This window comes from Microcebus murinus, chromosome 10, assembly GCF_040939455.1.
Source record: "Microcebus murinus isolate Inina chromosome 10, M.murinus_Inina_mat1.0, whole genome shotgun sequence".
Classification (NCBI taxonomy): domain Eukaryota; kingdom Metazoa; phylum Chordata; class Mammalia; order Primates; family Cheirogaleidae; genus Microcebus; species Microcebus murinus.
Genome location: NC_134113.1, coordinates 98,998,692 through 99,014,837, shown reverse-complemented (window position 1 = coordinate 99,014,837; position 16,146 = coordinate 98,998,692). Strand labels below are relative to the sequence as shown.

Below are 16,146 nucleotides of genomic sequence, written 5' to 3'. Positions count from 1 at the left end.
AAACGAGATGCCTTGTTACAGAATCAGCAGGCACCACTGGTATCTTTTGTTAGCTTGTAAACAAGCGTAGGCAACCTGACACAGGAATTATCACCACATGCTAAATGGGACAGGCGAAGACAACGCCATGACGCATTTTTCTTTCTTCTTCCTAGTTTGTTTCCTTTTGTCCATCAGGTGGGGGTGGAGTGGGCAATACACAGGCATTGCTTGGCCTTGTGACAGACGCAGACATCACTGACTCAGGAGCGCTGACCAGGCATAGCCACAGGTACATCTTGCTCAGAGGCTGACAGAAGACTTCCTAGTGAGAAGCCCCCACAGCACAATGTCAAGCTGATTACAGCCTTGGCTACAGAATACCAATTCTATGGTAAAGAATAGCAAGATTCAGTCGCTATTTTGTAGTTCCTTCATATATAATATAAACAGAACTCCATGGAGAGTTGGAGACTATCATGTTCCTAAAATACTAATATATCCAGTCTTCCCTTTCTTCACACAAGACGATTTCATCCTGCTTGCCATGTTCCCGTGCATTAAAACTGTCTGGGTCCTCCATGTTTATGTTTACAGAAACCCTAGCCAGACAGCTGCTCCACTGCAAGCTCAGGTTGGAACTGTTCTCAGGGATACTTGCAAGGCCTTGTCATAAGTTAAAGGTAGCAGCTGGCTCAAGATGATTCGTACCTTGTACTCACCTCTCCTAAGTGGAACTTTTACAGTGACATAGCTCACTTTAGTGTTCTTTGTACCACTAGAAGACATTGGTTAACGAATATTCAGTTCGAACATGTTGACATGTTAAGATTACTAGTTTGTTGCCTTTCATGAGGAAAAGGAAGTTCAAGTACAGTTCCTGGTTAGAGTCTGGAGTAACTCGGTTTGTTCCTGATGGTTTCCAGCAAGAGAAACCATGAGGTTTCTCTTATGTGGGTAGGTGCTTGGCCAGCACCAAAGGAAAAGGTAGAATTTACTTTTTCCTAGTCTTGTATTTTTCCTGCTATTGTACTCTTCCATTTCTTTCTTTCAGATTAAAAGTTCCTCTTCCTGCCCAACGCATTCCTTAAGCTCAGTTTACTATCAGTTCTAATGCTCTCATCTCCTGAAAAATACTGGAATTAAATGGTAATTTACATAGCATCTCGGTTAAGCAGCATATATTTCCTCCTCTTGCATTCAGTTCCACTAGCACTTGCTCCTTGGCACAGCTCGGGTCTGCTCAGTTCATTACTGTGGATTATTCTGCCTGCCTTCTAGCCAATCTGTCCTTCATCAGAAGAAAGGAACAAAATATTCTAATCTATGGGCTGTGCTTTGGTCAGAAGCAAAGTGTTGGGGAAAACACACTGGAGGTTGCAAAACGAGATTTGAAGATAATTGACGGACTCATTCATATGGTAACCTCTGCCCTTAGCTTGAGATTTTTTCAGATAATAAATCGTGTAATCTTTGTAAATACATACCTGTTTGACTCCAGGTTCTGATAACCAGATGATAACACTCAAAGGACACTCCCTATTCTAGTTCTCAGTCAGCACAGTTTAATAAAGGTATTGGAAAATAAAACCAGGCTCTGGTACTGTTATCCTTTAAGGCAGCCTTGAGCATCTCAGCAGTTAATGCTGGCTCCTAAGAGGTGAGGTCAGGGATGATTAGACCTTCTGAATGCACGAGCTATCCCACCTGATTTTCAGATATGCCAAGCATCTTTTGGAGGAGAAAGCTTTTTATCTTTAACAAAAGAATTCCATGACTTGAACAATTGAAATGTTTTAAAAACGGAATGGAAAACACATTCTCTGAATTAAAGGCATCTCTCAAGTCTATCCACAAGGATTACATGACCAGGTCAGGATCCATCAACTTCTAGGATAAGCCTGAGTAGTCACCGCTAGGGGTGCTCAAGATCACATTTGTTTTTGACACAGCGGAATCTTTTTATAATGTTGGTTTGGGAAGAAGGGATAGTAATCTTGCTTTATAACCAAGAAAGTACTTTTTTGTACTTAGTCTGGAAGAATTTACACCAAGACCTATTACAAACTGTATTAAAATGGCAGCCTACGGTATTTAAGTGAAACAGAAGAAGGTAAAGATGCTGTGAAAGATAAAAAGTATCCTAAGAAGTCAGTAATGCCAGCATTTTGGGAGGCTGAGACAGGAGGATTGCTTGAGGCCAGGAGTTGAGACCAGTCAGCAACATAGTGGTCTCTACAAAAAAGAGTATTAGCTGGGCGTGGTGGCACATGCCTGCAGTCCCAGCTACCCAGGAGGATGAGGCAGAAGGGTTGATTGAGCCCAGGAGTGTGATGTGGCAGTGAGTTATGATGATGCCACTGCACTCCAGCGTGGGCAACACAGCAAGACCCTGTCTCTTTAAAAAAAAAGTATTATGAAAGTCTAAATTATTTGCTGTTTTAGAGCTCTTTTCCATTAGAGTGGCTGATTATATTTAAATTGCTCCTTTTGGAAGAAAATACCTGTCCCTCATGAGACTCTGATTGTAATGATCGATAACATGTACGGATGAGTGTGTATGTCTATGTGTGATCCAACTTGTTTCCACTGTAATATTATTAATCCTTAAAAAAAAAAAGCAGCCCATTCCAAAACATTAAAAGTTATAGTATTACTGGAAGATTTATTTCCAAATGGCAGCCTTCACGTTGCAGGCAGCATCTACTTTTAGTATTTGTAACCTTTTGCCCACATCAGAGATTAAACTCCAGCCCTAAGCCTCAAAGTTATTTTTCTTTTCTGATTTTTTTTTTTTTTTTGAGACAGTCTCGCTTTGTTGCCCAGGCTAGAGTGAGTGCTGTGGTGTCAGCCTAGCTCACAGCAACCTCAAACTCCTGGGCTCAAGCAATCCTCCTGCCCCAGCCTCCCAAGTAGCTGGGACTACAGGCATGCACCACCATGCCCAGCTAATTTTTTCTACATGTATTAGTTGGCCAATTAATTTCTTTCTATTTATAGTAGAGACAGGGTCTTGCCCTTGCTCAGGCTGGTTTCGAACTCCTGACCTTGAGCAATCCGCCTGCCTCGGCCTCCCAGAGTGCTAGGATTACAGGCGTGAGCCACCACGCCTGGCCATTTTTCTGATGAATTTAAACTCTTGAACAGACGTGTTTTTGGTAACAAAGTATTTATTAGTACCTCATTACTCTTGTTTTTCCCCAGAAGCATCTTGCTCACAGTACAAAGAGCTTCACTGTTAAAGGCAATGTCTGTGATATGGCCCCGTGATCCACTGCCAGCTTTAAACTGATTCCTAGGAAATAGCTTATACTTGGGAACAAAAGACCAGAGTTGCATTGTTTCTAAACGTAAGCTCTTCCTTGTTTGTTCTGGCACTAAGCGACTTGGTTCTGACTATGTCCCCAGGAAAGGGAGTCCCTTCAGTTGCTGGGTTTTAAGAAGTTGAACTGCGCTCTCCTCTTGCATGCCTAGAACCCTGATTTCTCCGGACGCGTCTCCTGGGGCAGGGATGAGCCAAGGGGTGTGACTGGACACCAAACAGCATCTGCAGTAGTTTCTGGTACCCCATCAGCTTGAAATTTTTAGGAAAAAAAATTTTTTTTCAACCAAAGCCTTGGTTTCTTAGAAAAAGTACATTTAGTTACCAGATTTTGGAAACAATGGTTGACTGCTGGATCCGTAAACCACCTTCACACCTTTTAACGGCCCATAGTTGTTCTTGATTCGAACAAAAGGAAATCAAGTTGAAAAAGTCAAAACACCTATGGATGAGGCCAGAACTTCTCATTGTTTAAGTACAGCACTTTAGTCCAAAACCTCTGTGCCATTTGGTTTTTAAACAGGAAAACTGTTGCTTAGTATTAAGATGGGCCCTATCTTGAGTGTCACTTCCATCTGTGAGGGGTGTGCCTTCTTCTCCAATCCCTGCTCCGCTCAAACAAGACGCTGCTTGCTGTGAGGCCATCCCCCAAGGTTGTACTTTAATAAACAGAATTTTTTTTTTACCAAAGAAATATTATGTTTTGTTCTTCTGTCTTAAAGCCTGCTTTTAGACTTAATTTTCTTGGCCAATAAATAGCTTCATCTAAAAAAAATTAATTTTCAAGTGGGAACCTGTACAGCTGAAATAAGATAAAGGCACAATGTGTAGATTTAGGAAATAGTATCAAACCCATTCAAGTATGTGCAAGTTGACATTTTCATTCAAGTGTATTGATGTCGAAATTTCTAAATGGGTCACCAGCTTAAAACATCATTTAAAATGGTGAGAAATAAATAGCTATTGTCCAGTGCCTGTCTTCTCCAGGAACTCTGTGTATACAGCCAGCGCTCCGTCTGCACTGGAGGCAGGTGCACGACTACCCCACACCAGGCGGTGGCCGGTCGCACTTTTGCAGTCATCCATTCAGTCCATCTGGCACAAGGAAGGAGAAACAGGCAGATCAGCCAGGCTAATCCACAAAAACATTCTCTGGAGCCCTAAACTCCTTCTATCCCTGCATCCAAATTTTTGCTACGTGGGAGCAGCTGCAAAAACAGGATTTCCAGGTGCTAAGACCTGGCTATGCTCATCTCCCAAATCACTGCAGGCATCCAGAGCCATCTTGGTGCGTCAGAGGAACCGTGACTCTGTCTCGGCCCTGCAGGGTCTGGTGAGCTGTCAGCCCAGACTGCTGTGGCATCTTGCCCACGCATCCCCTTGGATGGTGGCTGGGAAAAGCTGCCCATGAACTCTCGGGCTTCCCTCCTTCCAAGAGGTTCACTTGGCTTAACACCTGATTTAAGGTTTACATTCATTCTCCTGTTTTTAAAATGCCTGTATAACTGAATACCACAGCACATAAGGAATACTTTTTTTAGGCTTATCAGTAAATATTAGGAGAGTTAGTTGCTATTTTATTTAAAAACCTCAAGCCTGGCTGGGCGCAATGGTTCACACCTGTAATCCTAGCACTCTGGGAGGCCGAGGTGGGAGGATTACTCGAGCTCATGAGTTCGAGACCAGCCTCAGCAAGAGTGAGACTCCCATCTCTACTAAAGATAGAAATTAGCTGAGCAATTAAAAATAGGAAAAAACAAAACTAGCCAGGCATGGTGACGCACACCTGTAGTCCCAGCTACTCAGGAGGCTGAGGCAGGAGGATCACTTGAGCCCAGGAGTTTGAGGTTGCTGTGAGCTAGGCTGACTCCACAGCACTCTAGCCCTGGCAACAGAGTAAGACTCTGTCTCAAAAAAAAAAAAAAAAAAAAAACTAAGGAAGCCCGAGTAATGCTTCTGACATATCATAAAATCTGAAACATTCCCTTATATTTTTAAGTTTACAGATAAGATACGTCCACTTAACGTCCACTCAGGTCTATGAGACTGAAGCACCAGAGTTTAAGGACTCTCTGGCCTGTCTTGGCAGCAGCATGACTTCCACTATCCCAGTAACTAAAACCCCAGTTACGGGACAGATGTGTTCTGGGGAAGATTTTTAGCTTCCCCACCTTTTTGGACTATTCCTTCTGGTCTCTCTCCCCTACCCATCCTTGGTAAGCATGTTGCTTAAGAATTTACACTCACTGATTTGTGTGCCAAGGGAGGTGACAGCGGCCTGAGGAAGCTTGGCCTGGGCCGCCCAGCGGCTTCCTCCCAGGCCCGCGCGCTCTGCTCAGGGCGGACCCCAGCGAGGCTGCGGTGGGCCTCGCCGCCCTCTGAGGGCAGCGTGTCTTAAGCATAAAGCTGATAAACTGCAAAACAACAGGTGTCCGTTGCCGCCTCTACCACAGAGCTTTCTTGCTGAGAAGCCAAAACCACGCCTCCTACCCGAGTAGGAGGGTGTGGCCGCCTCCTGGGGCGGCCGCCAGCGGCAGAAGGGCAGGGACGGGGTCCGGCGCTCAGGCGAGGGAAGTGGGCATGGGCAGCGGGCAGAGACCAAGCAGACTGGGGGAACGCCAAGGGGTGCCTTCACCGGTTCTTACGTTTCTGGCCAAGTTCCTCACGTAGGTAAGCAGGTTCTGGTTAATAAAATTCACTGTTGTGCGAAAGACATCACGGAGCAAGGACGGCGTGTGATCGGCCACCTTTTTGGCCAGCAGCATGGTGAGCACCAATGTGGCCTTCTCCTGCTCCAGGTCTGCAGGGCAAGTCTGCATCAGCTGCTCCAGGGCGGTGGCCACGTGCCCCCTTCTGTCCTGTTCGGGGTAACGACAGGTAAAGACAGAGGGGCTCCCAGAACCTGGTTTACCAAGTCTTCCCTCGCAAAGGAAAAACACTCCGCAGTGATAAGGAAGCTCCAGAGAGAGGTACTGACTTGGTAGCTAAGGATGCTAAGTAAAGAGCTGGGCCCAGAAACCATTTTGTTTCTCGAGGCAATGCAAAGGGAAGGCGGAGATCCTCCCTGGAGTGGGTGCCCATTAACCAAATGCCAGTTTCGTGTGCCACTATCAGACACTGAGGGAATGCAAGGAGCCTAGGTCATTCCCTGCCCCTAAGGTACCTAAACTCAAGAATCAGTTAACTATCTCCTCTGTGGCCCATCTTACTGGCGCAGACCTGAAGGAGGCGGAGGAGGGCACCAAGTGCGCCCGTGCTGTGGAAGAGCGGCCAGAGGCCGCTGGACTGGGAAGGACCAGGCTCACGACTCACACGCAGTCAAGCCAGCGCTGTGCGAGAGGTCTCAAGGCGGAGCCCTGCTTGCGCGTCGGCGTCGCACTCTGCGCTGCCGGGACACCCGGGGAGGGAGCACCAGAGTGACAGCACCTTGGGAGACTGCAGGCTCAGCCTGCTGAGAACTGAGGCCTGGCGAAGTTTCTCGGCAGCGAGGGCGCCTGCGTTGGCAGCTGTCAAAAGTAAAAGAATGGAGCCTTCCCCCCCAAACTCCTGTCGCTACAGACGTGTATTTGACGGCATGGAGTAGGTGGCTCTCTTTACGCTAAGTTTCTTCAGGAGGGACACAGTGCTTTGGGCCAATCTTCTACCCCACAGTGCCAGGCAAGTGGCAGCTCAGTAAGCATATGCATACTTATTATAACCATGACACCAAGAAGAGCACCAGGCTACAATGTCACTTTTTTAAAAAAGTGATTTAAAGTTCTCTATTGGCATTTTTTTTTTTTTTTGAGACAGTCTCGCTTTGTTGCCCAGGCTAGAGTGAGTGCCGTGGCATCAGCCTAGCTCACAGCAACCTCAGACTCCTGGGCTCAAGCAATCCTCCTGCCTCAGCCTCCCGAGTAGCTGGGACTACAGGCATGCGCCACTATGCCCGGCTAGTTTTTCTATATATATTAGTTGGCCAATTAATTTCTTTCTATTTTTAGTAAGACACGGTCTTGCTCTTGCTCAGGCTGGTTTCGAACTCCTGACCTTGAGCAATCCGCCCACCTCGGCCTCCCAGAGTGCTAGGATTACAGGCGTGAGCCACTGCGCCAGCCCTCTATTGGCATTTTTATTCAAGTCCCTAAAACTGAAGAAAGAATAAGTTATCTCTGGAAGAGTCACATACTATACTTTGTTTATCTTTGGGGAGGCTTTATCTCTAAACTCTTGGCTCTGACTTAGGTTCAGTTTTCCTAAATGTCAACTAACTTAATGCTTCTGAGAGACAATTACTCATGCTTTGACTATTTCTAATTATCCTGTCAAAGCCCCAGATCCACACCATGTCACCTAGCCAGAGTTGCACTGATCTCTGAAACAGTCCTCACCTTCCCACTCCCAAAAAGGCACCCGAGTGTCACCCCTCACTTACTTCCTCCACGAGGTCGGGGTTCACAAGCTGCTCCGCCAGGCGATGCACCAGTCCCGGGGGGATGCTGTGCTCCATGCTGTCCCCTATCTGGGCCAGCTGCCTGGCAAGATTCTGAATGAGGTCCTCCTCGCTTTCAGAATCTGAATGTTCAGGCAGGGGCAGCGGAGACAAGGCAGATTCAGACAGGGCCCTGACACCCTCACCCACGCTGGCCACCCGCCCCGGAAAGGCAAAGCCGGCTGTCCCTCCGTGGCCACTGCAGCAGGCCGCATGCTGGCCCCGGGCAGCGGCGAGGGAGCGGAAGGCTGGCTGAGAGTCAGCCCTCCTGAACGCAGACCCAGCGCCCGCCCAGGGACGGGTAGGCCACAACTCACAGCCGTGGGCACCTGAGACCACCTACACCAGGCGCCCTCCTGCGAGTTGCCCCGCTCGGCTGTCTGCTGGGCCTCTCCCAGGCCAGGCCCCTGCCTGAGCGCCGCGTGTCCTCCGGGCCACTCAATGCCCCTGCCACGCCTGTGCCCTGCTGCCCTCCCCACTCAGCCCTCCCCGGTTTCCCGAGGGGGAGCCCCTGGCCGGCCTTCGGTTCAGAGACAGAAGACACGCTGGCTGACTCGATGGCAGAGCCCCAGACCGCCTGGTCTGAGCCGCCCGGCCAAGGCTGGTCCCCACAGCCGCCATGCAGAGACACCGCGGGACCCTGCTGGGCGCAGGGTGGGATCCTGACCAGGGCCAGAGTCGGGGCAGTCCCCCGCCTAAAATGCCAGATCCTGGCCGCTGGGCAGGGCCGGGCCGTGTGGGTTTACAGCTCTCCATGCCATCCTCGTGCTTGCTACTGGAAGCCACAGTCCTGGGCTGGAGCTCAGGGCAGTCCCTGTGGCAGTGGCAGGCACGGGGAAGGGACACAGCCGGGCAGGGCCCAGGCCATGCAGAACCGGAACAGCAGCAGCACCCATGCGCTGCCTGATTGAGGGCTGGTCATTCACCCTTCTCAGGGCCTCAGTTTCCTCATCTGAAAACGAGGTTCACGATGTGAAAATGTTCTTCTCATCTTACAGGAAACCACAAGGCAAATGAACCCGAAGGCGAAGTGTAGGGTGCTTGCTACACGGGAGCAAAGCATCCCATAAAGAGAAGCGGAGCTCAGCTGACCAGAAGTTGGGCCCAGGCTGTGCAGGGCGCGGGTTAGCAGCACACCCGGTGCAGCTTCGCCCAGGCCCGGACCCCTCAAATCAGAATCCCTGGGGGCTGCACCAGGCCCCAGTATTTTTTACAGCACCTCAGCTTCCTGAAATTATATAAACCCAAGTTTCAGAAACTCTTGTGTTATATAATCCAGATCAGTGGTTCCAATACAACAATCTGGTTCTATCAGAATTGGGAAATTTGGTAAAACATTACTTTATATTAGTGCAGACAGGAAAATCAAGGCCAGCACATTAACCACTTCGGTCCGGCGCTCACCGGCCGCGACACCTCGCCCGCAGCGGCACTCACAGTCGCCGGCGGAGTGCTGTGCGTTCTGCTCTTGCGTGACGAGGAGAGCCTTAAAGCACTGAAGCTTGTTTTACGTTACAGGCAGCTTTCCTGGTCATGTGAATCAGAATAGGTAACACATACACATATGTTTTCATTATGTTATTTTTAAATGTTCACAATTTTATTTTGCTAAATGAAAAATTAGAAAAGTCATACCACGGCTGTCGGCTAAAGTCGCTGAGCGTGTTCATCTGTGGCTGTCGACTACAGTCGACGCTCGGCCCAAAGTGGTTAAGGGAGATTCTGGCTCATCAGAAAGGAAGAACTTTAGAGTAGAGTCATCCAAGAATGGTAGATAATGAGCTCAGCACCCCTGGAGGGAATCAAGGACAGACCAAAGCACCGCAGGACACAAACACTTACGGTGACCTGAAACCACAGAGGTACCAACTGGCCCCAAGGTCCCTTCTGGCCCTCAGGCTCCCCAGATGCCGCTGGACACAGTGAATCTGAGGGCAGAGGAAGCAGAGCCAGATGCCTACCTGCCTCTATTCTCTGCGCATGGAAGCGGCTGGCCCTGCTGCCGTCCGTCTGCAGCTCGTCCTCAAAGTCCTCCCACAGGCAGTCTCGTACAGGCAGCGCACGGCCCAGTGCCTCCAGCTCTGTCTGGAAACTGTTGCTGGAGCAGCTTTGGAGGAAGCCAAACACCAGCAAGTCTGCGACATGCACATCCTTGAGGCCCGAGCCATTGCTGACCTAGGATGGAAAGGGAGGCAGGGAGACTTGGAGGACCCAGTCCAGGACCAGAGGCCCTTCCTGCAGCTAAGCTGGCAGAAGGGCTCAAGGCATGGCTGAGGCTGAAAGAGCCTCATGGGCCCAAGAGCCCTGCAGAGCCCTGCGGGTTTGAGAGCCCTCTGAGAGGTCACAGCAGGCACGGGTCACTCTGCAGCACCTGCTTTAAGCAATTCCACCTGTGGGTGTCAAAGAGCAAGCTCCAATTCTGCAGAAGGGGATTCATCTACCATTTGCTCATCCATGTTTCCTGAAAACATGTGGCTGGGATGAGCTTCCTGCTGGAGCAAGGTCCATAGGCTGTCTTAAGGGAGACAAGCAAATGTCACTGAGACGACATCCACGTGTTCATCTGCTTCTTTCCAAGTCCAAGTGCCCTTCACCAACTTGCACCCACCTTTCCTGCCTGTGCTTCTAGCAGTTAAAAACTCTTTTCTTTTCCAAAATCTCCTTTGTGGGCCCAGAATGGTACTGGGCAAACAAGATTTTCAATAAATACGGAGGAGTGGTAACCACAGCCAAACACTGGCCTTTGGCCAAACTTGGTTTACTGTGGGGGGGGGGGGTGTGCCCTGAAATCCAACCCCCCCCAGAGCTGTCAGGGTGGTCCTGCCCTAACCCGGCGGGGCTGGGCTCTCGGGCCCTGTGCCCTCCACCTGCACAAGCAGCAGCTTAGCCCAGCGTCCATGCCGTGGAGCCAGGCGGGGTGGCTGTGGTGCGCCAACTGCATCTGGGCCGGACTCCTGGCAGACAGAGGCGTGCACCGCAGCACCCACTGCTGAGGAGTGCCCAGAGAAGCACAGGCCTAGGGTGGGAGAGGGAAGAACCACCCAGAGGGCCAGGGTGCTGAGATCTCCTCAGATAAATGCAAAACAGACATCCTGGGCTGTCAGTGAAGGCCAGGACAGGAAGATAAAAGTGCAGGCAAAATTCATTTCTATCCTCTAAGTCCTTAATAATTTTCATTAGAAAAACCAAAACTTTTAAAGGGTAAATTGTTTTAAATAAATAAAATTATTAAAATAAGATGCCAGGGTATTGCTATTATTGCTATTCGACCTTCACTTCCCCCAAAGTTTTTTCTGAAAAATGGAAAAGTTTTATGTAAAATTCTACTGTGTCAAATCCTTACAATGCCTGTACATTGAGGCCGTGTAGTCCAAGACGGCTTAGAAGCTCAAGAACATGTTTTGTTCCTGCCTCAAGGAGGTGTGCTGATTAGGAGAGAAGAAAGAAGAACTGGGGCAGTGTTGTAGGGTAAACTGTATCCCCCAAAGACAAATGCTCAAGTCCTACTCCAAGTACTTACAAATGTGACCTTGTTTGGAAACAGGGTTTTTGCATACTGGATTAGGGTAGGTACTAAATCCAATGACTAGTATCTTTATGAGAGAAATGACAGGGAGATTTATACCTTGAGACACAGAGACATGGGGTGAAAGCACCCCATGAAGACAGGCGGAAACTGGAGTGACAGCCCTACAAGCCAAGAGTCGGGGAGCACTGCTGCGGCTGCAGAAGCCGGGAGAGGGGCCTGGAACAGACCCTCCTTCAGAGCCCCTGGCAGGAACCAGCTCGGACAACACCTTGATTTCAGACTTCTGGCCTCTAGAACTGAGGGAATGAACCTCTGTGTTTAAAGCCACTCTGTTTGTAGTATTTCATCCCAGCGAAGACTTCCTTCTGATCCAGGGGTTGGTACACAGGTACCCAAAGTCTGGATGCAGAGCAGGCTCTCAGGTTCAAGTTCAGTGACCTGTGGCTTTCCCACATAAAATAAAAAGAAGAGTTGACAGGGTAGAAAAGGAAAGAATTTCACATGTCAGAGGATAGGTCTGGAAGCCTCCAGGGGGTAACCATGACGCGGGAGGCCGAGCTGCAGGTGGAGGGAGAGCAGTATGGACAAGCACCTGCAGCAGGCGCTGAAGACGACAGGATTTAATTCCAGGAACAAACAGAGCTTGAGCTTTGCCAAACATGGAACCATGACCTTTCCTGATCTTCTAGATCCACTTGATCAAAGCTGAAATGAATGTCTCAGAAGATGGAAAATGTGATAGTTTATCTTTTTAGATTACAGGGAAAAAAATAATGATCAAGACTCAGGAAATCCTGCTGGACATAATGAAGACTGACTTCATCTCATGATACAAAATGAGTTCAGTGCAAAGAAAAAGACGGTCACTTACCCAGTGTGTTTGATAAAGTAGAATAACCCTGATTCCCAAACTTGGCAAAAACAATTGTCTTGGTTTTTCCAAATATCAAAAAACATCAAAGAGGCAGCAGTTGTAGGATGCTGAGAAGTAAAACATGGCCAAATTCCCCATATTTTCTTATGAAAAAATAGGAACCCTGATTTTAAAAAAACATTAATATTTCATGTTAATAATACAAGAGTGCTGATTAGCATATTTAGACTGGCAGAGAAATGGTGGCTAACTGAACAGATGCTGGGGGAGGACTTAAGTGCTGATGTAAGGCAAAGGAATGATGGGTGAGAAACAGCAAAAGTTGGAAAAATCAGTTGAAATACACCAGTAATCACAACAGATGTAACTTATTAAAGTCACTATGAAATTGAATTTCTTGAAAAATTTAAAAAATATATGCCCTTTGAGTGAATTCACAAAAACTCAACACAGAAATGTTGCAAATATAGACATTTTGAATTTAAAAAAAATCTAAGAATGCTACAGCATGGGCAAATCCCAAGGACGCTGTGCTGAGGAAAGTAAGCCTGGCATGCAAGGACAAATACTATGTGATTCCACCTCCATTTCCGGCCCAAAGTAGCCGGATCCCCAGAGACAGCAAGTGGAAGGTGGCAGCTGGCAGGGCTGTGGTGTTGACGGGAGTTTCGTTTTGGAAAGAAGGAAGAGCTCTGGGAAGGAGGGTGGCGCTGGCTGCACAGCAATGTGAGTGTACTTAGTGCCACTGAGCCACACACTTAGAAATAGTTTTTTGTGGTTTTTTTTGAGACAGAGTCTCACTCTGTTGCCCAGGCTAGAGTGAGTGCCGTGGCGTCAGCCTAGCTCACAGCAACCTCAAACTCCTGGGCTCAAGCGATCCTCCTGCCTCAGCCTCACGAGTAGCTGGGACTACAGGCATGCGCCACCATGCCCAGCTAATTTTTATTTATATATATATATTTTTTTCTTTTTTTTCCCTGAATGCGCAGATTCCTGAATCATATATGTATATATTTTTAGTTGTCCAGTTAATTTCTTTCTATCTTTTTAGTAGAGATGGGGTCTCGCTCTTGCTCAGGCTGGTCTCAAACTCCTAAGCTCAAACAATCTGCCTGCCTCGGCCTCCCAGAGTGCTAGGATTATAGGCGTGAGCCACCGCGCCTGGCCAAAATAGCTAAAATATTAAATTTTATGTTTTGTGTTTTTTACCACAATTTTTTTTAAAGCTGGTAAAAAACATCAAGGAGAAGTCAGAAATGTCTACAACAGGATGAAAGTTCTGATGGGGAAAAAAGGCAGAACCCTGAAATGTTAGAGAAAACTGCTGTTGTTTCACTGTGAAGCCCACGTGTGCAGGACCCCAGCAAGCCACTTCACTTCTTTGTCTCAGCTTCCTCAACTTGAAGGTCAAAGGAAAGGCACCAGGAGTGACCACCTCCACCCTCCTCCACTGAGGGGCCTCGGGGAGCACTGTGGGGGCAGGAGAGCAAGGGCTGCACATGCGTGACGGGTGGTGGCGTCTTAACCTCCAGACGTCGCCAGAACGCGGGAGGAAGGACGGAGCCGGGCAGGGAGAGCAGTCCAGGGCAGCGCACGCACACCCTCGCACAGGGCACTCTCTCAGACGCTGACTGCATCCTGTTGTCAGGACACTCGGAGCCCACTGTGCCTCAGGCCCTCCAGCCACCATGCTGAAAGCCACTCGGGTCCCACCCTTTTGCAAGGACAGTCCACAAATGCATCCTGAGAACTGCCAGGTGCCAGGTGCTGCTCTGTGCTCGGGAACTGGGCCAACACAGGGGACCGGGGTCACAAAATGCCAAGTCACTCGACTCTCGTAGACACCTCCCCGTCCGTGGCTGGTGAGAACGGCAGGGAGCTGGTGCACGCGGTGTGGACACCGGAAAGCCCTGGTGCTGGACACCCTAAAGAGGTCGCAGAACTTGGCAAAGAAAGGACATTAAAAGGCTATATATAGTACATAGACAAAAATAGAGCTTGATTGAATATGCTATAATTTTCTCTCCCAAAATCATTCAAACTGCAGACAAGGAATAGTTGAGGTGGCATCCCGGTGAAGGTGGGGAGCAGTCCACAGGACCTCTGTGTGACCCCGCCCCGAACCTACAGCTTTTCCATGATCCTAAATCAAAAGCCTGCCGCCCTTCCAGCTAGCCGGGCACCATGAGTAGGAGGGGAGTGGAAGGGCCGTGTCAGGGCAGTCGGGGAAGGACAGCAAGGGACGGGGGAGGATGAGCCAGCTTGGTTGGTTCTTTCACTATGCTCTGGTGAGTGGCAAGTCTGAAGTTCATCTTTGCAGAGCTGGGTGGGATTAGCACCGACAGGCACACACATGGAGGACAAGCTGACCCTTGGCCAACTCTGTGCCCCCCAAGCAATCTTCCAAGGATTTCAGAGTCTACCTCAGAGTCCATGGCTCGGGCACTGTGGGCAGCTCCAAATCACTCCTGGCACACAGGTGTCCTGGTCAGCAGCCTGGAAGGGAACACACACATAGGGTGGGTGGCCGCTCCCTGCAGGGGCACCAGGCCCCTGAGGGAAGAGCCAGGGAAGCCATCCTGGGCTCTGGCTCAGAGGCACACTCGTCGCTGCGTTTCTTTCTTTCTTTTTTCTTTTTTTGAGACAGAGTCTCACTGTGTTGCCCGGGCTAAACTGCCGTGGGGTCAGCCTAGCTCACAGCAACCTCAAACTCCTGGGCTCAAGCAATCCTCCTGCCTCAGCCTCCCGAGTAGCTGGGACTACAGGCATGCGCCACCATGCCCAGCTCATTTTTTCTATATACTTTTAGTTGGCCAATTAATTTCTTTCTATTTTTAGTAGAGACGGGGTCTCGCTCTTGCTCAGGCTGGTTTCAAACTCCTGACATTGAGCACTCCACCTGCCTCGGCCTCCCAGAGTGCTAGGATGACAGGAGTGAGCCACCGCTGCATTTCTTTCTTTCTGCTGGGCACGGAGCTGGGTGCAGCAGCCCAGGAGCAAGCTCTGGAGGCTTCCTCATCCTGGACACTCGCCAGGCCCCAGCGCTTCCCAGGGCCAGTCCTGCAGCCTCAGGCTTCAACTCCCCTACTCCATGCCCAGGAAGACCTCCGAGATCAGGCAAGCAGGACAGTCCGGCTCACGAATTATTTAAAAATAAATATTAGTTAGCAGATTATTACTATCACCACTATTGCTTTCAACAACAACAGAAAACCAACAGCCCGTTTCTTCAGGGTGCAGCGCTGCTCAGAGCGCTTCACTTGATCATCTCTTTTGTTGCACTCAGCTCTGCCGAGCAGTGGGCAGTGTCAATTCTGACTTCATGGTGAGAAAATAAGGTTTTGGGGGTAATTTTCTGAGGTCACAGAACTACCAAGTGGCAGCCAGGACTAGTAAGTGACTGCCCAGCAGGTGAGGTCTCTCCACTGGGCCACATGGCTCCAGGGGTAGATTAGAAGTACATTTGTATGTGGAGACACGTGCGCACAATTATTAAAAACAGAATGCACAGGGACCCTGGAGCAATGCGGCCTGAACTGCCCTGACAGGGCCACAGCAGCCCCGCCCCGCCCCGCCCCGCCCCGCCCAGCCATTCAAAACGAAGGTGACAAGGAAGAACGGTGCCTCCCACTCAGTGCATGGTAAATACCTTTCTTCCTTATCATTTTCTTAGTAACATTTTCTCTTCTCTAACTTACTTTACGGTAAGAACACAGCGCACAGTACATACAACACACAACATTATGTGTTATGGGCTGTTTATGTTGTCGGTGAAGGGTAGTTTTGGGGGAGTCACTCTGATCGTGCGGGGATCAGGGCCCTGACCCCCACGCTGCTCAAGGGTCAACTATATTTGACAACTGCACAAAGAGTAAAGCTTCCATACACCAAATTAAATAATACATTATAAACAACTGGCCTGACAGAAGCCATTTTGGAATTAAATTTTCAAGAAAAGCCCAAACAATGGA

At 49.1% G+C, this 16,146-nt stretch overlaps 1 protein-coding gene and 1 long non-coding RNA gene across 3 annotated transcripts; both read right to left on the bottom strand.

The window, feature by feature from the left end:
• Positions 1-3,129: 3,129 nt before the first annotated feature.
• BID (BH3 interacting domain death agonist) lies at positions 3,130-14,974 on the bottom strand. 2 transcript variants are annotated; one of them, XM_020287417.2, is made up of 6 exons: positions 14,599-14,974; positions 9,734-9,947; positions 7,716-7,855; positions 5,947-6,159; positions 5,549-5,715; positions 3,130-4,396 (listed from the first exon to the last, which is right to left on the bottom strand). In XM_020287417.2, the coding sequence occupies exons 1-6, from the start codon at positions 14,608-14,610 to the stop codon at positions 4,219-4,221; spliced, it is 924 nt and encodes a 307-aa protein (XP_020143006.2). In that variant the 5' UTR covers positions 14,611-14,974; the 3' UTR covers positions 3,130-4,218. The 2 variants fall into 2 exon arrangements, with proteins under 2 accessions (XP_020143006.2, XP_012603222.1); XM_012747768.3 differs by lacking the exon at positions 5,549-5,715 and having other exon boundaries at positions 4,163-4,396; positions 14,599-14,895.
• LOC142873426 (uncharacterized) lies at positions 9,098-9,727 on the bottom strand. Its single transcript, XR_012921497.1, has 2 exons — positions 9,408-9,727; positions 9,098-9,299 (listed from the first exon to the last, which is right to left on the bottom strand). It is a non-coding gene; the product is annotated as an uncharacterized LOC142873426 (long non-coding RNA).
• Positions 14,975-16,146: the final 1,172 nt, after the last annotated feature.